The sequence below is a fragment of the Anolis carolinensis genome, chromosome 1 (genome assembly GCF_035594765.1).
Source record: "Anolis carolinensis isolate JA03-04 chromosome 1, rAnoCar3.1.pri, whole genome shotgun sequence".
In the NCBI taxonomy this organism is placed as follows: domain Eukaryota; kingdom Metazoa; phylum Chordata; class Lepidosauria; order Squamata; family Dactyloidae; genus Anolis; species Anolis carolinensis.
Genome location: NC_085841.1, coordinates 240407567 through 240430899, shown reverse-complemented (window position 1 = coordinate 240430899; position 23333 = coordinate 240407567). Strand labels below are relative to the sequence as shown.

At 41.2% G+C, this 23333-nt stretch overlaps 2 protein-coding genes across 3 annotated transcripts in view; both read right to left on the bottom strand.

The window, feature by feature from the left end:
• The window catches only part of prkag3 (protein kinase AMP-activated non-catalytic subunit gamma 3), a 30993-nt gene extending 26563 nt beyond the window's left edge, over window positions 1-4430 (bottom strand). The window contains exons 1-2 of one of the 2 annotated variants that reach the window (XR_001730492.2): window positions 3859-4430; window positions 601-640 (exon numbers count right to left, since the gene is read on the bottom strand). Coding sequence is in view for 1 of the 2 variants with exons in the window: in XM_008112214.3 (XP_008110421.2) it covers window positions 601-640; window positions 3859-4233 (415 nt within the window). In the remaining variant the exon portion in view is untranslated. The remainder of the gene's footprint in view (window positions 1-600; window positions 641-3858) is intronic. The other variant, XM_008112214.3, reaches the window with a different exon arrangement.
• Window positions 4431-11895: 7465 nt separating this feature from the next.
• The window catches only part of ttll4 (tubulin tyrosine ligase like 4), a 39036-nt gene continuing 27598 nt past the window's right edge, over window positions 11896-23333 (bottom strand). The window contains exons 16-19 of the mRNA XM_008112193.3: window positions 21945-22155; window positions 20637-20707; window positions 20280-20362; window positions 11896-18369 (exon numbers count right to left, since the gene is read on the bottom strand). Coding sequence (XP_008110400.2) covers window positions 18213-18369; window positions 20280-20362; window positions 20637-20707; window positions 21945-22155 — 522 coding nt within the window. The 3' untranslated portion in view covers window positions 11896-18212. The remainder of the gene's footprint in view (window positions 18370-20279; window positions 20363-20636; window positions 20708-21944; window positions 22156-23333) is intronic.

Here is a 23333-nt window from a genome sequence, read left to right as displayed (position 1 = left end):
AAATAGAACCAATTAAAAGAGGCCTCTATGTTTATTAAAGCCTTTATGTATTCAACAGCATAATCTTTATTGAGTGGCCTCACAACAACCCTGTGAGGTAGGTTGTCATTATGCTCATTTAACAGATAGGAAACAGAGGCTGGAAAATATTTCTGTGATAGGGAATCTAGGAGTGAGTCTGAATTTTGGACTTGGGTCTTCCAGATGCTATTCTAATTATCTGTTTATTACATTAGCACCAATTCCATCAAAATTAAAATTCCTCACACCATAATAATGAGGAAAGTGGAACCTGGATACTGGGAAAGATCACAATACTATCCATAGAATAAGAATGGAAACAATTGCTTAGGCTGAAAGGCACTATTCCAACTAAACAGAGCAAACAGCAAAGACATGAAGGAGTGTCTCAGACAGTGTATGTATTAAATTGTGCTGTTACTGATTAGCAGTTTTTGAAGAAACTCCAAAGCAGGTAGTTAGTATCCAAAGCAATCCCCTGGGCAGAGACGTCAGGAATAAGGTGGATGGCAGGCAGTGAAGTCTGTACTTGGGAGAGGTCACTCCACCAGCGGCAGGCAAAGCCAGTATACTACCCACCTGCTTCCTGATGCTGGAGACCATTGTTCAGTGGTAATGCCTGGGGGTGAAACACAAACAGATGGTATTACACAGAGACTGCCTATGGCATGCTGAATTGGGGTCTGAGCAACAGATATTACAAGTCTAGAATATTTCCAGTGATAATGCTATCCTGAGAGGAGAAACCTGAAGACTAAGTTTCCAGTCCTAAACTGTCATAAATTCAAATTACATTAAAACCATTTTTAAAAAATGTTGGCTAACTCATCCATGGATGCCAAAACCATTGGTATGGAGAGTCAACTGTACCATCAAATGCCTGCTCAGGTGAGGTTAGGCCTGGGACTTGAGAGGAAGTAGCTGTCAAAAAACTGACATCAATACTGTAGTTAGAAAGGCCCTTCCCTTGAAACAAGGCCTGGTGCAAAGCAAAAAGAGATCTGTCAAATGAGATTTGTCGCTAAATTGAATCTAAATTCATCCATATCTGCAACACTTGGCCAGTGGGATTGATCACTTAAATATCTTGATTGGTTAAAAGAAGGTTTCCCCAAATGATCAAATGGATTTTTAAGAGCAACCATAATCATCATCATTATTATTAAAATAAGGTAAAGGTTTTCCCCTGACATTAAGTCCAGTCGTATCTGACTCTGGTGATTGGTGCTCATCTCCATTTCTAAGCCGAAGAGTTAGCGTTGTCTGTAGACACCTCCTAGGTCATGTGGCCGGCATGACTGCATGGAGCACTGTTACCTTCCCGCCAAAATGGTACCTATTAATCTACTCACATTTGCATGTTTTTGAACTGCTAGATTGGCAGAAGCTGGGGCTAACAGTAGGAGCTCACCCCGCTTCCCGGATTCAAACCGCCGACCTTTCAGTCAGCAAGTTCAGCAACTCAGTGGCAAAACATGAGAATGTATATCTGGGATAGGCCCCTTCTGACTAGAGACATTCTTCCATATTAAATGTTTCTTCTGAAATACAATTTGTTGTTACCTGTGATTCCATCACCTAAAAACAAGATAATTACACCCTGACCCTTGTTTGTGTTTTATGGAAATACATACATATTTCATTAATATTTCAATTTAGAGTGATAGAGTTGGAAGGTGCTTCATGGGACATCTAGTCCAACCCACTATTCAGTGTGGTACCTTTAGCTAAAGGCATTTTTCTAAGCAGTTCAGGTAAGAAAAGGCAAAGCTATCTTCTATATCTTTCTAATCTATAAAGGCTCTACTTATAATTCCAGCTACAGCAAAATAAATCTTTCTGGGCTAGAAGACTGAGAGTGAGATTTCCTACCTAAGCAGAAATGAGATGCCAGGCTTTTAAGTCACAGGCATCAGACGCCAAGACAGGCCTGGTTTTTCTACTCTGCCTGGTTGTGGTCCCTAATATTAAAGGAGATCTTCCCTCTTGGGGCCCTTCTACACAGTCATATAACCCAGATTATCAAGGCAGAAAACCCCACAATAGCTGCTCTGAACTGGGTTGTCTGAGTCCACACTGCCATATATTCCAGTTCAAAGCAGATGTGGGATTTTATCCAGCTGTGTGGGAGGGGCCTTGGTTACAGCAGTGTCCCTGATTCTTCAGTTCAGGTATACAATGCCAGAGGCAATTTTTCAATTGGCCAGCTTGAAACATTTGGCCAGTTAACACCTTCCAGCAAAGGATTCACTCAGGCAGGGAACAGCCAGGCTTTGAAGCTGCCAGGCTATTCAATGCTAATCAAGCTGGCCAATTGAAACATTCACACTTGCCTCAGGCAGACAAGAGTTCTTTCTCCCACCCTGGACATTCCACAGGTTTATAAACCCCACTCGACTAGTTTCCAACACCTCACAACCTCTGAGGATGCCTGTCATAGATGTGGGTGAAATGTCAGGAGAGAATGCTTCTGGAACATAGCCATACAGCCCGGAAAACTCACAGCAACCCAGTTCTTTCTAATGTTTAGGTGGAATTCCTTTTCCTAGAGTTTGAATCTATTGCTCTGTGTCCTAATCTCTAGAGCAGCAAAAAAACAAGCTCATTCCCTCCTCAGTGTCACATCCTTTCGAATATTTCAACATGGCTCTCATGTCTCCTTCTCTCAGCCCTCTTTTCTCCAAGCTAAATATCCCCAACTCCCTCAGCCCTTCCTCACATGGCTTGGCTTCCAACCTTTAATCATTTTTGTTGCTCTTCTCTGGACATATTCTAGCTTGTCAATGTCCTTCTTGAAATGTGGTGCCCAGAATTGAACACTTTATTTCTCCAAATGAGGTCTGCCTAAAGCAAAATACTTCTCTTGATCTAGGCTAGAGACACTATACTCCTATTGATGTACCCTAGAATTGCATTGGCTTTTTTAGCGGCTGCATCAGCCTTGGTGTGCAGCAATGGGGCTCCTATCATGATTGCTTGTGAGGTAAAGACTTCAAATTCTGCAAAAGTATCTCAGCACTTAAATTAGTCCTGGAAGCTTTTGGCAAAATTAGTACCGTGTTTCCCCGAAAATAAGACAGTGTCTTATATTAATTTTTGCTCCCAAAGATGTGCTAGGTCTTATTTTCAGAGGATGTCTTATTTTTCCATGAAGAATTCACATGTATTGTTGAACCAAAAAAATGAACATTTATTATATACTGTACAGTAGTTCTCATCACAAACCAGCATAACCAGACAAACTGTGAATCCTATCAAGAATTTCTTGCTACTACCAATATTTCCATGTACAGCACTCTATGGTACGTATATTTACTGATCCTACATGCTCTGGTGTTCTGTTCAATGGGCATGCTTCCAAACAAAAGCTTTGCTAGGTCTTACTTTCGGGGGAGGCCTTATATTTAGGAATTCAGCAAAACCTCTACTAGGTCTTATTTTCTAAGGATGTCTTATTTTAGGGGAAACAGGGTAGGAACGGGGTTAAGTATGCGCAGTTGAAGTCCAAAACACCTAGAGGGCCGAAGTTTGCCCATGTCTAGTGCAGACTGCCACATAATCTAGTTCAAAGCAGATCATCTGGGTTTTATACTGAAGTAGATGGGGCCTTGATTGCTGTGGCTCCATGCTATGGTCTGGCAAGGTCTTTATTTAGACAAAGCGTGCTGCTGCCTCACCAAACTACAGCTCGCAGGCTTCCCTAGCACTGAGGCCATGCAGTTTAAGGGGTGTCGGAATGCATGGCTTTTGCAGAGCAGAGGGAGGCAAGGCGGCTGGGTGTGCGTGGCGTCCCCTTGGGCTCCTAGGCTGGGGCTGGCCAAGCCAAGTGCGCCTTACCTGCTCCGAGGCCACTGGCGCCTTTTCCGCCGCGTCCTCCTGCCTCTCCATGGCTCCTCTTTCGGGCGAAGGGCCGAGGCGCCGGGGCGTCCGGCTGGGCGGTGGGCCTGGCATAAACACACCGCAAGCGGAGGGGAGGGCAGCTTGGAGGGGGAGGAGAGAGGGAAGGCCCGCCCCGCCGCCCCTCGTCCACCGCAGCGCTTCCAGAAGGGCCAGAAGCCTCCTCAGCAGAGCGGCGCCCGAGGCCGGAGAGAGGCAGTGCGTCTGTAGCAAGCTGCATGAACGCAGCCTGACACCGCTTGAACTGCCTATGGAATCACGGCAATTACAGTCTGGAGAAGGCGAAAGTCCTCGTAAAACTACAACTCCCAGCATCCCCGGTTCTCTACCATCCTAATGCCGGGACTCCTTAATACAGTTCCTCATATTGTGGTGACCCCCAACCATACAATTATTTTCGTTCCTTCTTCATAACTGGAAGCCCCGGTGACGAAGTGTGTTAAAGCACTGAGCTGTTGAACTTGCAGACCGAAAGGTCCCAGGTTCAAACCCCGGGAGCTGCGGGAGCGGCCGCTGTTAGCTCCAGCTTCTGCCAACCTAGCAGTTCGAAAACATGCCAATGTGAGTAGATCAATAGGTACCGCTCCAGCGGGAAGGTAACCCATGCAGTCATGCCAGCCACATGACCTTGGAGGTGTCTATGGACAACGCCGGCTCTTTGGCTTAGAAATGGAGATGAGCACCAACCCCCAAAGTCAGACATGACTGGACTTAACGTCAGGGGAAACCTTTACCTTTTACCTTCATAACTGTCATTTTGCTATTGTTATGAATCGTAATGTAAATATCTGATATGCAGGATGCATTTTCATTCACTGCACCACATTTGGCACAAAAATACCCGGTAAGTAGGTAAAGGTTTTCCCTGACATGAAGTCCAGTCATGTCCGACTCAGGGGGTTGGTGCTCATCTCTATTTCTAAGCCGAAGAGCCGGAGTTATCTGTAGACACCTCCAAGGTCATATGGCCGGCATACCCGATACACCCAAATTTGAATACTGGTGGGGTTGTGTGTTGGAACACTGAGCTGCTGAACTTGCAGACTGAAAGGTCCCAGGTTCAAATCTCGGGAGCGGAGTGAGCACCCGCTGTTAGCTCCAGCTTCTGCCAACCTAGCAGTTCGAAAACATGCCAATGTGAGTAGATCAATAGGTACCACTCCGGCGAGAAGGTAATGGCGCTCCATGCAGTCATGCTGGCCACATAACCTTGGAGGTGTCTACGGACAACGCCAGCTCTTCGGCTTAGAAATGGAGATGAGCACCAACCCCCAGTCAGACATGACTGGACTTAACGTCAGGGGAAACCTTTACCTTACCTGGGTAGACAGGACTGATTTTGTCATTTGGGAGTTGTCGTTGCTGGGATTTATCGTTCACCTACAATCAAAGAGCATTCTGAACCCCACCAATGATTAAATTGAACCAAACAGAACTCCCATGACCAACAGGAAATAAAGGAAGGTATTGACCTTGAGTTTGGGAGTTGTAGTTCACCTACCTCCAGAGAGCATTGTGGACTCAAGCAGTGGTGGATCCGGACCAAACTTGGCACAAATACTCAATATGCCCAAATTTGAACACTGGTGGAGTTTGGGGGAAAAAGACCTTGACATTTGGGAGTTGTTGCTACTGGTATTTATAGTTCACGTGCAATCAAAGAGCATTCTGATAGAATTGGACCAAACTTCCCACACAGAACCCCCATGATCAACAAAAAACACTGGAGGGATTTGGGAGGAATTGACAGTGATTTAGGGGATATGTACTTCACCTACCTCCGGAGAGCACTGGAAACACAAACAACCATGGATCTGGACCAAATTGGCACAAATACCTGATACGCCTAGATTTGAATACTTTTGGGGTTGCGGGAGGGGGGGATTGATTTTGTCATTTGGGAGTTATGGTTGTTGGGATTTATAGGTCACCTAAAATCAAAGAGCATTCTGAACTCCAACAATGGCATTGAACCAATCTCAGCACACAGAACTCCATGGCCAACAGGAAATACTGGAAGAGTTGGGTGGGCATTGACCTTCTCTGCCAAAGAGGTTCCCAAGACCATCAGAAAAATGTGTTTTCTCATGGCCTTTGGCGACCTCTCTGACACCCCCTTGCGACCCCTCAGGGATCCCGACCCCCAGGTTGAGAAATGCTGCCCCAGACAGTAAAAGTGATGCCAAACTGCATTTATTTACAGAATATTTTCTCCAAAGTCAGGACCTGTTGGTGTGTCAGCTGCAGTGTGTCTTGCGGATAGCTCTGAGTGTATATGAAATAAGCAATCAATGATTATACATGTCTGACTATACAGAGAAGCCACTGAAATCCGCAAGCATGTGTGCAATTTCAACAGGAAGGAGAAAACCATGAAAATGAACACAATCTGACTACCAGTATTAAACAAAAGTCTAAAATCAGGAAAGTAAATAAAGAACAACACTCTGAAAACAGGGAAATTCCAGACAATAAACAATCAGGGCCAGCTAACACCTCCCAACAAAGAATTCCCCCAGGCAGGAAATAGCCAGGCTTTGAAACTGCAAGGCTATTCAATGATAATCAAGGTGGCCAATTGCTACATTCACACTTACCTCAAACAGACAAGAGTTCTGTCTCCCACCCTAGACTTTCCACAGATATATAAACCCCACTTGCCTACTTTCAAACAGACTTCACAACCTCCGAGGATGCCTGCCATAGATATGGGCAAAACGTCAGAAGAGAATGCTTCTGGAACATGGCCATACAGCCCGGAAAACTCACAGCAGCCCACTGATTCCGGCCATGAAAACCTTCGACAACACAATAATATACATTTTAAAATAAAAGGGAAAAGTTTTCATGAGTTATGCCATGTCCCCATTCATGTTGTTATTACAATTTACATATGTTTTCCTATATCTTCAAAAGGGTTGGTATGACCTCCAGGTTTCCAGTAAAACTGAATGACTCACAAAATGATGCATGTCTAAATATGGTGCCATGAAATGTTTGGAAAGCTCTGGCTTATGGTACAACTGCACCCAAGGCAGTTTCCGACCACTGTAATATTTGCAGTGAAAATTAAAAACAATCAAAATCAAGTCATAATAATTTTGAAATCAATTTCAAAACAGAGAAAAGTGTTAAAAGCTAAACAAAGCATCACAAGAAAAGAAAAGAACTCTCTCCCCTAAACATTAAAATCCTGCTTTTAAAAAAGTAAAAGAAAAACATGGAAGTTACTCTGTTCCTTTTAAACCATAGACCCATTTTTAGAGGAGCCGCAGTGGCGTAATGGGTTAAACCATTGTGCCGGCTGAACTGCTGACCTGAAGGTTGTATTGCTGACCTGAAGGTTGCTGGTTCGAATCCGCAAGACGGCGTGAGTTCCCATCTGTCAGCTCTAGCTTGCAGGGACATGAGAGAAGCCTCCCAGCAGGATGGTAACACATCCGAGCGTCCCCTGGGCAACGTCTCTGTAGATGGTCAATTCTCACACCAGAAATGCAATTTTTAAAATAATAATTTTGTGCTCCAGCAATTGACAGCGCAATCTAAACTTTAGCATGGCTAAAACATTGAGGGGTAAAGTCACTAAAGTGTGGCCCTATGTATTTTGATATATTGCGGCTACCATCAGCCCTAGCCAGTGAAGGATTATGGGAGCTGATGTGGAATAAAACAGGCTGAAGGCCACCACTCGATGATGAGCAGTTTCATTTCTTGGAAACATATTCAGAGGGTAGCTAATAAAATACCAAATCTTTGATATATTAAAGAAAACCCTCTGAAACACCTAGTCATTTTGTAAACCATCGACTATATGTGTGTACACAATCCTTCAAATCACCTGTTGACTTATTTATGGCGACTCATTAATTTTATACTGTTTTCTTAGGCAAGGAATACACAGAGGTGGTGAAATATAGCCCACAGCACCTGGTTGTCGTTGTATAAGGATGTTAAAAATAAATCTGCAAACTTAGTGGTGGTGTGGTTTATAAAGATCCATTCAATGAAAGCACTGCTCTTTTGTTGATTTTGGATTTTTGGAGTAACTTTGGGGTCAGACCACGAGTAAGGGGCGTACCTTGGCTGCTCCTACCTCTTCATGAGATGCCAAGTTCTACTATATATCAGTGTCATGTCATAGTAGTAGGTAAGTACTTATATAACATGTTGAAACTAGGGCATTACAGAGCATGCATACGTGTGTGAGACAGTTTTCATAAATGATTGAAAGGATTTTCCTCTGTAACCAATATGTTTAGCATCCTTTACTTAAAAGTTCATATGAAGAGTGCTACTTAAATGTTGCTTAGAAGTTCATATGAAGGCCTGGTTAGTCCCCAATTCCCTATCATAGCAGATAACTACATCTTTTGGGGAAGCCCACCAGCAGATAGAGGAATACCTGTCCACTCATGGTCTCTAGGATACTGAATGTATCGCTGGAGCTGATATATAGACAGGGCTGGAGCCAAGGGGGGGGGGGGGGTGTTAGGGGTTCAATTTTTCAGGTTTAAAAAAAACCTGGTTTGGTTTACTCATGAATTTTAACTGGTTAACCAAATCCCTATGAGTGTCCACTGAAGTTTAACTGTCTTAAGTTTTCATTGAAGTTTATCGATGGAGCCTGATTTCTAAATTATTTTGCATTATAGAACTACTTTTCATGATTCGCTAAAAAAAATGTTTCAACACCCCCACCCACCCCCCGAAATTTTTTCTGGCTTTGGCTCGGTATATAGACATCACCAATGGCTATAAACAGCACTGATACCTGCAAGGCCAGAAGAAGCCAAACTAAGTCTATATCCATCCTATTGGCTGGAGTTCAGCTTTTCCTGAGATTGACTACAGGGATTTTTGAAAGGATGTCATATTGAGGAAGGGGGCAAGCTGGTTTTCTGCTGCTCTAGAGACTAGAACATGGAGCAATGGAATCTAGTTGTAGGAAAATAAATTCCACCAAAACATTAGTAAGAACTTCCTGACATTTAGAGCCGGGGCGGGCTGTGGAGCAGGCTAGTTAGTAGCCAGCTGCAATAAATCACTATGACCAAGAGGTCATGAGTTCAAGGCCAGCCTGTGTCGGAGTGAGCACCCAACCATTAAAATAAAAAATAACCCTGCTCGTTGTTGACCTAAGCAACCCGAAAAATAGTTGCATCTATCAAATAGGAAATGTTGGCACCACTTATGTGGGGAGGCTAATTTAACTTCAATTCACTTCACTTCACTTCACTTTATTTCTTAATTAGTCGCTCTCCACCAGAGTGCTCCGAGCGACTTACAATTTAAAATATCATTCCACAATATAAAAAAATTCAACATAAAAACATTCAACATAAAAACATTCAACCTAAAAATATTCAACAGTGACTATTTGGCAAATTAGATCTGATTTATTAAAATGCACAACCAAACAGCCAAGTCTTGAGTGCTTTTCCAAAAGGTCGCAACTCCGACATTGCTCTAAGATATGGAGGCAATGAGTTCCACAGAATTGGAGCATAGATCGAAAAGGCTCTACACCTTGTAGCTTCCAGGTGTACCTCCCCGGGAGGATCGAGGTGACCACTGATGGAAGAAAGGAATGAGGCGGTCCCTAAGATATAACGGTCCTTGGCCATTTCGAGCTCTAAATGTCAGGACCAGTATCTTGTAAGAGATCCGATGTTCTATTGGTAGCCAATGCAGTTGTTTTAGAATCGGTGTAATATGGGATCTTATAGATGATCCCGCTAGCAGCCTGGCCGCCGCATTTTGGACCATTTGGATCTTATGGGTTTTTGTCTTCGGAAGGCCGGCGTATAAGGCGTTACAATAATCCAACCTGGTGGTGACTGTTGCATGGATTACCGTTGCCAATGCTTCTGTCGAAAGATAGGATGCCAATTTCCTTGCCTGGCGAAGATGAAAAAAGGCCTGCTTACTTATGGCAGTGATCTGGGCCTCCATTGTCAGCGACGAGTCCAACACAACCCCAAGGCTTTTAACAGTAGCAGACGGAACCAGAACTTCCCCATCAAAATCAGGCAGTGACTGGATTAACTCTGGTGGCTGGCTGGGACAGAGTATCTCAGTTTTTGCGGGATTCACTTTTAGTCTACTCGCTCGCAGCCAACTCATCACTGCTTCCAAACACAGCTTAAAGTTCTCAGGAATCGTGGTTGTCCCAGGTTCGAGACGCAAGAGTAGCTGGGTATCATCTGCATACTGGTAGCACTCTTATGCCAAAGCTCCGCAATAGTCCAGCAAGTGGTCGGTCGTAGATGTTAAATAACAGGGGCGAAAGGATAACACCCTGGGGAGCTCCACAGCAAAGGCAGGAGCTCTCAGAGCTTTGGCCTGACCACTCCACCCTCTGTCTCCGGTCCCGGAGAAACGAATTGAACTCTTTAACTAATTTACGACACCATAAAAATCATCCAGCAGCTTTTGGAATGAGGAAGTCAGCATCACAGTGGATGATGAAGCAGCTGCTCCCGCTGTGGCCGGAATTGAGCATATCCTCAGGAAGCTGGAGAAGGTTAAATTGCCTCTGTGTCTGTCTCTATGTTCATATGGCATTGAATATTTGCCTTGTATGTTTCCGCCTTCCACCTGGAAACCAATGTCCTCACTGTGGGAGAACATGCAGATCAAGAATAGGTCTCTTCAGCCATCTACGGATCCATCCCCAAGATAACAACGATGGAGGACCATCATCCTCGAACTACGAGGGGTCGGCTAAGTAAGTAAGTACATTGTGATCCGCCCTGAGTCCCCTTCGGGGTGAGAAGGGCAGAAAATACTTTAAATAAATAAATTTGGCATTGGAATATGCTGCCTTGGAATGTGGTGGTCTTCTTCCCTGGAGGTTTTTATTCAGGAGTTGGATGGCCTTATGTTAGGAGTGCTTTAATTGTGTGTTTCTACATGGCAGAATGAGATTGGACTGGATGACCCTTGCAACCTCTTCCAATTCTAGAATTCTATAGGACTGAAGTGTTCAAATCATATCCAGTCCCTTAGACATGGTCCTTGTTATTAATGTGCTTATCTGTAGATCAGTTAGGAACCCTTGGACTTGCAGACATTTTGGACTTTAGCTCCCAGTAGCCCTGGGCATTATGGGCAGTAGCAAATGCAAGAGTGGTCATTTGAAACATTTGCAGGGACAAAGATTCCCCAGCCCTTGCACAGAGTATACTTGCCTCACAGTGGCAGCTTAAAACAGCCTCTGCCATGCAGCAGTGTCAGCAGGTGACTATAGTGCATTTAGCAACATGAACACAGTTAAGAAGAAGACTGCTGGCTTGGATCACAATGCCCAGTATCACAATTCCACTGAAGGGCAGCCAGTTGCTTCTGGAATGAAAATAAATAACCACTCTTTATTTGTTGTGACCCTCCAGGCATTGGCACTCAGAAGTATCAACTGGCTGTCCATCCATTACAAATTTGCCCAAGCCTCTATGAAAGCAGTTAAAAATAATTACTGTTGTCACCTTCTGAAGTAAAGGGCTTTCATAAATAAATTAGGAGGCATTGTTTGGTTGACATGGTTCTGCCCCACAGCCTTGATACCGATGCCACTGCTGTGTCCCTCCCTGCCCCAGCCCCACAACAAATGCCCAAACATACTAAACATAGTCCAGTTGGGCCTGGCCTCTCCTCCCTACTGCGACTGTGGGGAATTCCTGGAGAGTGAGTCAGGCTCTTGAAAGAGAAAGCAGCAAGTCCCCCGCTCCTCCCTGCTTCTCTCAGCCAGATCAAAGTAAGCACCAGAGGCTCAGCACCCCTTGGTAAATATGAAAATAGTTGATAGGTACCCTGAAGTGGGTGCCCTCCAGCAGCACTGAAACAGCTGGGAAATACTGCCATTGTTCCATATTTAGGGAGGCAGACCATCTCTCACTCTTTGTAAACAAAGAAACAGCACCTATTAAAATGTCTTGTGGAAAACTCCATGTAAATCAGATGGCCAGATCCAAAAGAGGGTAGGGATCCTGCAATTTTAATAGCTGGGCAAAAAAGAGAATTTCAGCCAATGAAGTCTGCACATGCAACACCTTTCCATTACCAAAGACAGAAACTATTAGGAAATGGTTCATATGTTCATTTGTTAAATTAATTGCATTTGGAATATTTTTAACAAATTGATTTAATTTGGTATTTGAATTTGTATTATGTTACTACACTAATCTTGCCAGAATAAAAGTTTTTAAAAACATTGTAATTTTACTCTTTCCCACCCCTTGCTCCAAACAGATTTTGAGAGAAGGAAACAGCCACATCTCACTCAAATCCCATCCCCCCCCCCCTCCATCTGTCACTCCCTCCTAACCTTTCTCTTTCTTGAGGGTACATGTTTCTATTCAGATTCCAGGAAAAAAATTCCAAGGTTAAGAAATTCAAAATTCCTGGCTACTTTAAGACCCTGTCTGATGCAGAAAAAAAACGGATGATCTTTTAGGGGCAAACATCACCTCTCCCAAGCTGTCTTTCCTGTGATCTAAACTTTGTTATTTCCCAATACATAGGAAATATAATCTTAATTCTGAGATTTAATGTTGATATTTCAACAATTTCAAATGCAGATTCACATTTTAGGTGCACTCTGGATTCAGCTCTAAGCCTGGAGGCACAGATTTCAGCAGAGACCAGGAGTACTTGTGCATAGCAAAACCTACTGCGCTAACTGCACCTGTTCATAGACAAGTCACATCTGGCCATGGTCGAATGTGGCTTGGTGACACCTTATTTGCATGACTACAATGTGATCTATATGCCTTTGAAAAGTGCTCAGAAATTTTAGTTGGCCCAAGTTGTTAACTGGGGCTGACAACAAAGAACACACAGCTCCCTTGTTGCAATAGCTCCACTGGTTGCAAGTCAATTTCCAGGCACAACTCAAAGTTCAAAGTCCTATACAGCTTGGGTCCATGATATCTGAAGGACGCATTTAGAGCTGTCAGATTGTCTGCAGAGGCACTTCTTTCTGTCCTGCCACCATTTTAGAGTCATTTAACAGGAACAAGGAAGAGGGTTTACTGGGTGGCTGCTACAACAATTTAGATAAATCATGTTAATAAATAAGAAAGTTGTCCCTTTTCATTGACAACTCCCAAATTTAATTCAGAACAAGTTTAATTCATTTATTCCTACCCTTCACTATTGTGGTGAAAGCTAGACAGTGAAAAATGCGGATAGAAACAAAAGCAACCCCTGGATTGCTAAAAAAAACTGGATCTTAAAGTAGATCAAGCCTGAACCCTCCCTAGAAGCTAAGATTGCTGAGGCTGTTGACACTGGCCATATCATGGAAAAACATGGCGCACTAGAAAAAGAAAGATTGGTAAGGCAGATAGCAGTAGGAAGAGAGGTACATCACATTACAGGTAGATAGACTCAACCAAAGACAACACGGCTGACTTGAGTCTGTAAGACCTGTGTGTGACTCTTGGGGTGAGACTTGGAAGTCTCTCATTCATAGGATTGCTGTAAGTCAAAGGGGAACTGGGTGAATACTGTTTATACTTCAAACTGACAATAAACTAACCTTAATGAAAAGGTCATTGCTTGTGGAAATATACTCCCTGTCCATTTAGAACATGTATGAACATTTAAAATAAGATTTCTTACAAAATTGATGGGCATAGGTTTCACAGCAAATCAAAGTGTCTACTTCCTCCAAGACAATTCATTTTTTCACATGTAAGAAAAAAAAATAGATTTGTAAAAGTGAGGGCAGAGGACTGTCACATTAACAATTTGGGAGTCACTGACAGACTGGATGGCATGTATGAATTAAGCAAGCAAGCAAGACATATATCAGCACAGTATTTCAGCTCGTTTTTACAGCATGAAAATACAGGCCAATAAAAAGTATATCATATAAAGTACTATATACCAAATGAGTTATTGAGCTCGCTTCTATTTCAAGCAGTGGTGCAATTGCGATACTTTGAAATTGATACATAACATTCATCCAAACTTTGCTTAATCGATATGACAACTGTGGGATGATTGACAACCACAGGTAAGTAAGATCTTGTGGCTTTACTTAACAGCTGCTCCAAAATCCAAGATTTTTTTCCAAATCCAAACTCTTATGGTAAACAGCAGAGGATCAGTGAGATTTCTAAAATCTTATTTTAAATTCACGTTAACAGCTAAACAACTGGCCAAACTGTTTTTGATTTAAAAATTATTCAACCATGAAACATCTTTTGAGCTCTGTCTAGTAAACAAAAAACTTCATACTTAGCACTGTTGTCATGCTCCATACATTTATGCTATTATTACAGAATTGGAAGACATCTATTGTTCCTTGTACAGATCCCAAAGGGAGAACTGCACACATATGTGTCTGAAAAAAAAGGGCCGACTTGCAAATTTTACACTTACTTATTTGCTTGGAAAGATTTACTGTCAGGTCTGTGACTTTCAAATGGCTAATTTGAAGCAACCAAGGAAGAGCAAGATTTTATTATTTGTTTGGACCACACTAAGGAAACTTATTATAAGTCACAATAAAGATTCACTCTGATGCACACAGATACATCTGTTCCAAATAGGTAACTGAATGGAACATACTTCCAACTCTAAAACTGGCACAGCTGTTGCCTAGGTTTATCTAGAACAGTGGTACTCAACGTATGGGTCCCCAGGTGTTTTGGCCTACAACTCTCAGAAATCCCAGCCAGTTTACCAGCTGAAGACCCACAGGTTGAGAACCACTGAAATATATGTTTTCTATATTCTCTCATCACTCATTTTAACCTCAATTCATCTGATTCTCTATATTTCGGTTTTGCATTAACTCTGTGCAATAAGCACATAGAAATGACAGAATTCTTCTCAAAAGCTTTAAAGAATACTATGCTGAAAGTAGATGATGTTGTAGTTCCCTAAAGACTCAAGACTATTCTAGAAAAACATAATTGTTGTGTATTTGATGAAATTTGCTTATGGAATCTGCCCTAATCCCCTATAAGGAAGATCAGAGTATAAATCAAAATTACGATGAGAGTGGTGGAAACAGCAGTGGAGATACTTTGGTAAATAGTAGGATTTATGGGGACATTTTTACCAAGCTCTGAATCTTTCTCTTGCACGCTTTGAAAAGATTCAAACTATCACCACTGTACTTGGTATAGCTTTAGAATAACTGCTGCAATTTCAGCTTGAGTATGAAAATTAAGGGAATCTTTCAGTGAAGTTGGTAGTTTTCTGTAGGTCAATATTAGCTACATGAATTTCAATTCTGAAATGAGGAAGGCTGCCAAGAAGGCTTATCTTCTATGTAAGTAAACTTAACCCAATTTTTTATTTTGAGATGGTGGAAAAACCAGTATCATTGGCTGTGGCTGCAAGCACATAGAAGGAGTGCTGAACACCTGTTTGCTAGTAATTACTTGAGTTATGAACAAGGGTGGGCAGCAGTGTTGAGAGTATAAGGCAGTTCTGGGAGACTGTCAGCTGGGGGAATTCTTTATGACACCCGAAGAGGCCTCTCCACTTTCTAACTTCTACACAGCTAGCTATTTTGGGTCATTTGATACAATCCCAAGGGGCAGCCTAGTTCACAAGGGTGGCTGCTATGGGATTTCAGTAAGTCATATTAGGCAACATCCCCAACCCTCTATGGAGCCCAAGAAAGGAGACATAGTACTCAGTTTTCAGTTGAAGGAAATAAAAACCCAGTTACAGGGCTGACACATAGGCTGGTTCCACACAGAGAAACTGGAATAGGAAGCTTTCTTGTTCATGGACCGAAAATAGAGAAATAAGTTTTCGCAGGGTTAAAGCCACCTATATATTGACATTAATATTTAGATGCAATTGTTCACCTCTTGTTTGACGGCATAATAGAAATTTTGAGGGCCTATGCTAGTTCATAACCACACCAGAATCACAACCACTTGGCTTCCAGAGTGTGCTTAAAGTCAGCTAACACCCAATACCCAAGTCTCTTAAAGGATTAGCCTATCTGACATTTTGAAGAGAAGTCAAAAAACTTAGTACAACAACATCATTTCCTTTTCTTTACAAAGCTCTGCAAAGAAGGTTAATGCTAACCCACTATTGATGCTAACAGCCAGGAATATGTCTAGTACTCATTTTTAGCAGTTGGCACCCTCCAGTTCTACGGTGCCCACATTCTGCAGCCATTTCAATGACATACAAGTGTACAAAGGAAGAACAAACAAATAAATAAAACATAAAAAGAACAGCTGTGGAAACAAGTTATGATGAATTTAAGGCGATGGAAGTAACAATCCAATGAGAAAATGAGGTTTAATTCAGTGAATCACACTACAAAGGCCTCACTATTTAAGATTAATGTAAGACCTGTGCTTCTGTCATGACAGAGCAGGAAAGAAACAGAGGCAATCACGATCTACTCAACAGTGTAGAAAGAATTCAGGCAACCACTTCCCTGCTATCATATAAGGACCATTGCTTCTATTATGGCTTAAGCCCCATGTGCCAAATCTTTAGTATGCTTACATAATGCTCTTGCTCCCAAGAGTTATCCAGTGGGGCAGGCCCTCCATTACTGTAACGTTACATGACCAGAAGCTCTCATTCCAGGCGACAATCCACCCCTTATGTTTCACAAACAGGAATGAAGTCAGAAACAACTCTGTAATACTGAAATACTCTGAGATCAGATACCACTGTATTACAGGGGTATATGTTTCATCCTTCATACAATTTAATTATCTACTGCTGTGATTCACAAGCACTGCCATGACCAATGAAGAAGCAAGCCATTTGACAGCTACATCTCCAGAGCCATCCCTTTCCTTTTTCCTTGCCTATTTTTGTCAGGGTGACAAACCATGATCCTGCAGGTTCAAAACGTCATTACTGCTACCTGGGAGTAAAAATGGAAGACTTGGCAAAAGATTTACCCAACTCAATTGGTAGTGCCAACGACCATCTCTGGAGTGGGATTTCTTTCCATCAGTTCATAAAAATTGATCTTAAAGCCAAAGTTCACCCTCAAGACTCTCACTACTCTGAAAGAATTTTGCAGCTTCCTACAAGTAGCATTGGTGCACAGATGGGAAATGCTCTTAAGTGTGAAGATCTCAGATGTCAAGTAGATCATCATACCAGTCTATCATTGCCTTTGCATCAAGAAAGCAAACAGCCCAGGCTGGCTAAAAGTACATGGTTTTCAGGATAAGAAGTGCTAAGGAATGTGTAAACAACTGGAAAACATATTTAATGCTACCATCCAGTAACAGGTTCAGGCTGTAAAGTGTGCCAAATTATGGAAAATACTGAAGACGCAAAGTCTCTGGTAGCAAGGGGAAGAAAAGGACACTGTCCAACTAATCTGAAGTAGCACTGAGTGAGAAAGACTGAAGTACTTGAAAACATATGATGCACCCAAACAACATTAGGTGCCAAATTTTAGTGAAATCTTCTTTGTGAAAGATGCTAGGAGTGTGTTGTAGGGATTGCATGCTTGCTGGAGGATGAATAAATACAATCATTATCCTTTTCCAGGCAGAAAGAAGAGGTAACCATCTTCAAGCACACTTAACTCTAAGTCATGCATTGTGAGTGCTCCCCTTATGCTTCGCAGTAATGTCTGGGACCAACACAAAATTGTTTTTGCATACTGTAATATGTGAAAAATACTTTCATAAACTCAAGTTTCTCAGGAAACTGAACCAAACAACTAAATAAATGTAAGACATGTTTGCAGAGACTAAAAATATCATTATCCACATCTCTCACTGTCAACACCTACCCTCTTAATTTCTGTTATGATTGCTTGATTTTCTAGTATTAGATAAGATATTTAAAAAGCAGTTGTCCACAGTGCTTGGCTAACAAGGAATATGTTTCTGCTGCAAATGCATGGAACAGTGAAATGAATACAAACAGAAGAGATCATGCCCCGTGGTAGTGGCAGGGCACTTCACAAACTGACACCGTTTGGCACTTAACCCTGAGAGGCACTTACGGCTCAAGAGTTGAGGAAGGAGCATAGGAAGGTCAATCAACTACAAGGAATTCACACTAAAATTGAATAGGTTTTCAAGCTTCTATGTTTAGAAACTTCCTTTGTCATAAAAAACTATAAACATAGTATTTGTCCCTCCTGACTACATAAAACATCTCTTCTTTCCCCCCCCAATTCCTTTTCCAAAAATAGTTCTGTAGTGGCTGTGCTGGAAGAGACCCTCTTCATGCTTCAGACACTGGCTCTCCAAGCTTCCACTGAGGTAGGTCATGCGTGCCTCCTCTTGACACTGCAAGGGAGGGAAGTTGGCCACTCCCTCAGTCCCTCATCACTTTATCAGGCTTGAATTGCTAAGGGCCTGAGGGATCGTGGATTTCTTGAGAGTTCCAGCTGTGTACTTAATCTGAGGTAAGCTTTGAGTACAAGGATTTGGCTCAGGGCTTCGGACTGGCTCCTCTCCCTCTTGCTGGACAAGGATTTTGTTGCTGGGGGTAAAAAATACAAACATATGAGAGATAGACAGATACACCCAAACACATACAGTGCTTGTGCAGTACAGAACAGAGTGCCCATACATAGAAGCAAGTCATTTTCATCACTCCAATGGGAAGAGAGTTTATTCTTATATTGTTATGACTCTATCTTCCTTGCACTTATGTTTTAGCATTCTCTCAATCTAATTATACCTGATAGACACTGAAATAATGTGAAAGAATGCTCATACAACAGACCAGTTCAAATCTCATGCTACAATTAGTTTAGTGTAGAGATTAATAATTGTTTTCAAGGGATGTTCTCTGTTCCATACTCCCTCATAAGAATTTTTTTTTTATAAAAAATCAATTTCCCATTCACATCTTTTAAGGGGAAAGTGGCCTCTGTGGTCTTAAATGGAACTAGGGGAGTTCATGTACATGTCAAAATTGTCCCTATATGTCCTAGAAGTCATTTGGCATCATTTTAAAAAAATAATTGTTTTATTTCCTAGGGAATGCTGGACTTGTATCTTTCGCACCCCTGGCAAGAAATCATTCCCCTCACCTCTACCACCTTCAGGAACACTGAAATAATCTAATTCCTTTGTAAGACAACTGCAGTCATTATGTCCTGCTGTTATCTTAAAATATTGGAATAGGCCAAGATGGGAAACCATAATCTGATCTTAATTTTCTTCAATAAGACATAATTCAAACTAACCCCAGTTTGTCCTTGCTAGATATAAGGAGAAACAATGGTTATATTAACATCAACAAATGGATGGACAAGAGAAGGAGAAATGGTTTGGGTCCAGACTGAAAAACCACATCTCTATATAAATTGGCTCAGACATTACAGTCAGCAGAGGAGGCCCTCGTCTTGGTCCCACCCACGTCTCAAGCGCGGCTGGTGAGAACGAGGAAAGGGCCTTCTCTGTGACTTCCCCCCAACTTTGGAGCTCTCTCCCCAAGACATGAAAAATGCCCCCCTTCTTACTCTCTTTTTAAAAAACTGCTAAAAATGCACTTATGCTCCCTATCATATAGAGAGGAGGAGGTTTCAGATTAGATCATGTTTACCACCTGGGGCAGAAAAATTGCAACTTTTACTTGCTTGTTGTCGTACAACATCTGACAATTTTAAATGGGTTAGTACTAACTGAATATTTATGTTTTACTGTTAAATATGTATGGCTGTTGGATCATGTTTATTATTTAATTATCTAATGTTCAGTATTTAATTTTGTTTATTTGTTATAATTTTTGTACAGTATAATTCTTTTGTTGGGGTCTGGGGGTTGATTTTACTGTGGTGTCTTTTTTCGTTGTGTATCTGCCATTGTGTGCTTGCCATCTTTGTTGTAAACCGCCCTGAGCCCTACTTGGGAGAGAGGGTGGTATATAAATAATTATTATTACAGTAGAGTCTCACTTATCCAAGATAAACAGGCCGGCAGAACACTGGATAATCAAAAATCTTGGATAATAAGGAGGGATTAAGAAAAAAGCCTATTAAACATAAAATTACATTATGGTTTTACAAATTAAGCACCAAAACATAATGTTTTACAAGAATTTGACAGAAAAAGCAGTTCAATACACAGTAATGTTATGTAGTAATTACTGTATTTATGAATTTAGCACCAAAACATTGCAAAATTTACTACAAAAACAATGACTACTAAAAGGCAGACTGCCTTGGATAATACAGAAGCTTGGATACGTGAGACTCTACATTATTATTATTATTATTATTATTATTATTATTATTATTATTATTATTATTATGTTTATTGGCATTCCTGCTTTTCTCTGCCACTGCAAAGGCTTGCAGAGAAAGGAGAAAAAATCATGACCAAACACAGCAATCTGATATACTTTCTAGAGACAGGGTATCTGATTATCCCATAACATCTCACCTGATTTTGCCTGACTCCACCTTACTCAAGCCATTCACATGGAGATCATTCTTCAAGAAGAGGTGGTGTCTTGGCAGCGTCCACTGGAATTGAAAGAATGAAGAGTAAAACAGCTAATGAGGTAGCAATTCATTGCTGATTAAGATAAAAATGATATTTTCTCCTCTCTCAGAATATCTCCCATTTTCCAAAAATTTCAGGAAGGAGAAAAAGAAGTGTTGGGCTAGTATTTTTTTTAAATCCGTAAGCACACCACAGATATACATTTTTTGTTAGTAACCAGCAGCTACTGAAGGTTAATAAGCATTCTTTAAAAAGAACAAGAGAGCAAAGCTACAATGAGAGGCCCACTCTTACCATCACTGTGGAATCTGTCACTATTCCATTATGAAAGCCTTTATGACACCAACTTCTGAGCAGGTCCACTCCTGCAAAATGCAAAGCCACACAATGGACACAAGTTCATGAAAAAAGAGTAATGCTAGTTAAACAATTGTGCTTATTTTAAGGACACGTGAAGTCTCCAGGCACATTAAGTAATGTGTTCCAAAACAAGGTGAAGAGAGGCAGCGGATGCATGCAATTTACACATAACCACATACTTTAACACGAAGTTACATTACAATTGTCTTGTGAAAGTTATTACAGAAGTATCTAGTCACACTAAAAGGAAGCACCTTGTAACCGAAGAACTGGAGTATGGGATTGATTAAAATAAGCCCATGTAATTGAGGCAGGGACATAAAATAAGGTATTTCTACTCTAAAACAGTACATGTATATTGAAGTTTCTGTAGTTCACTGTGAAGTGGGGAAAATGACCATGATGATCTAAAACTGCACTGCCTAAGCCAACTATGGCACATTGTAATAATGATAAGTATAATATAGAGTAGGAAAATTGCTGCCAACAAGCTACTTGCAACCCCCGGGGATGTTTGAGGCACTCAGGCCTCCACAATAAAAAAGGTAGCTAAAAATGCTCCCAATACTCTGTAGGGGGCAAAACTAATTTACTCTTTGGTTAGAACAAGGTCACTCCTGTGAAAAATGGGTATGACACAAGCAAAGCAATGTTGTCAGAAGTGTGGAGGCATTTTCAGGAAGGAAACTTTTTTATTATTGTTTTTGAGAAGGAAGTACATTATTCCAAAGAACTGGAGGCTGAGCAATCTAACCTCCTAATTTATGACCTAATTTATCACCCCTGTTACAAGGTTCTGGATTAAAAACTTCATGAATGGATATGAATGAATGGATAATCAAACTCATTAATAATAGAGTCTTCTTGATTATTCCACAAAGCAGGACTGAGCAAGAAGTAAATCTCAATTTATTGGTACAAAACAGAATCCTGTGATATATATGCAAGGATTCATGAACAACTGCTTCTGCTGCTGCAATCAACACCACTGAAATGACAAATGGTTTTAAAAGTGCTTCCCTCCTAGATTAAGTTATGGAAGCAATGGATGACTGGCAAGGAGAACCAGCATTTGCTATTGAAGTATCATCTTTTAAGAGTTATGCTTAGATCACAAGCCATCGCTCTTCATTTGGGTCCAGTTGGCGATTTGCTTTCAAACAACGTGTCTGAAGTCTGTTATAAAGGCTAAGGCCTGCTCTAAAAGCACTTCTGAGATACAGGTGAAAGATGTTAATTTACCTTTGGCCTTATTGATGAAATATTTCATTTCCCACTGGGTGGTAAGGATGTTGAAATAGCGCGGCTGCTCAAAGAAGCGCAAGTAGCGCATGGATATGCGGGAAGGGAAGATTCGCTCAAACTGCCCACGCCGCGCAAACTCATCCTCTGTCTCTACCAGGACTCGCACATCATCTGGTGTCAGGACATCTAGGATGGTGGAGTAGAAATCCTGTAGCAAGGAGGGATAGCAAAATACTTTGATTTGCAAAAGATAATTATCAAAGTCTGCATCCTTTCCACACACACACACACCTTTTTTATAGCAATGGCAAATATCTTCCTTTAAACGTCTGTCCAGGGTAAAGGTACAACTAGCCACTCAACTCCACTTTAACCTCTTTTCACCTGATTCCATCACTTAAAGCTGCTCTTTTTCCAAATTGGAAATTATCATGCGGTCACTGGGCTGGGCAAAGCAGCAAAATAACTATCCTCCCAAGGGGTCAAGCCTTCCATGTCATCTTATATTCCTCCTCATTAAACATTGTGTCTGGAGCCGATGGAAGCAATATAGTAACATCTAGAAGGCTGCAATTTGTTCTGTTTAGTCAGGATAGTGGGCTTTGAATTTAGATATAAGACTTGTGGGTATCATGTCTAACTTTAAAATGTCCTTTAATCTTTTCTCAACCTCAGGGTCAAAAGTGTGGTTGGGCTGCAATTTCCATTATCCCCAGTAAGCATGGCAGATAAAGTGATGGAAGTTATCATTCAATAACATCTGAGGACCCAAATGGGGTAAAAATTAAAAAGCACCAACCACTAAATAAAAACATTAAAGTTGGCTTTCTGTATCTACATCCAATGATTCAATGGCCATTTGAAGGCTGATGTGGCCCTCAATGAAAATGAATTTGACACCCCTGATTTACAGGATATTTTTGGTGATAATGCGGGGTTTTCTTGTGAATATTTGAGAGAAATGGGACCTGCAAAACAAGATTGAGGATCAAGTGTGCACTGCAGCAATCATCATCAGCAATTTTGTTGCTGATTCCATTAATACTTAACACTTAAACATGGATGCTCAATTATTTCAGACCCATGAAGTCAAATCTGGTTTCAGAAATACTCATTTATTTTCAGGGACTCATTTTGCAGAAAATTAACAAACAAACAAAACATCTTTGCTTTGTTCTTTAATCTCTGCTATGTTTTAATCTTCCTTTTCCCCTCTTTTTGTTTTTCTTCTCTTTTCATGTATTTGTAGAATTTTATAGTACTGTATTTGAAAATGCTTTTAATAAAATAATTTTTTTTTAAAAATAAAACATCACCAAAGCTAAGGAAGAGCTCATGAAAACATAATAACATTTCAGAATTCTGACCCTAAACATTTTAAAATGA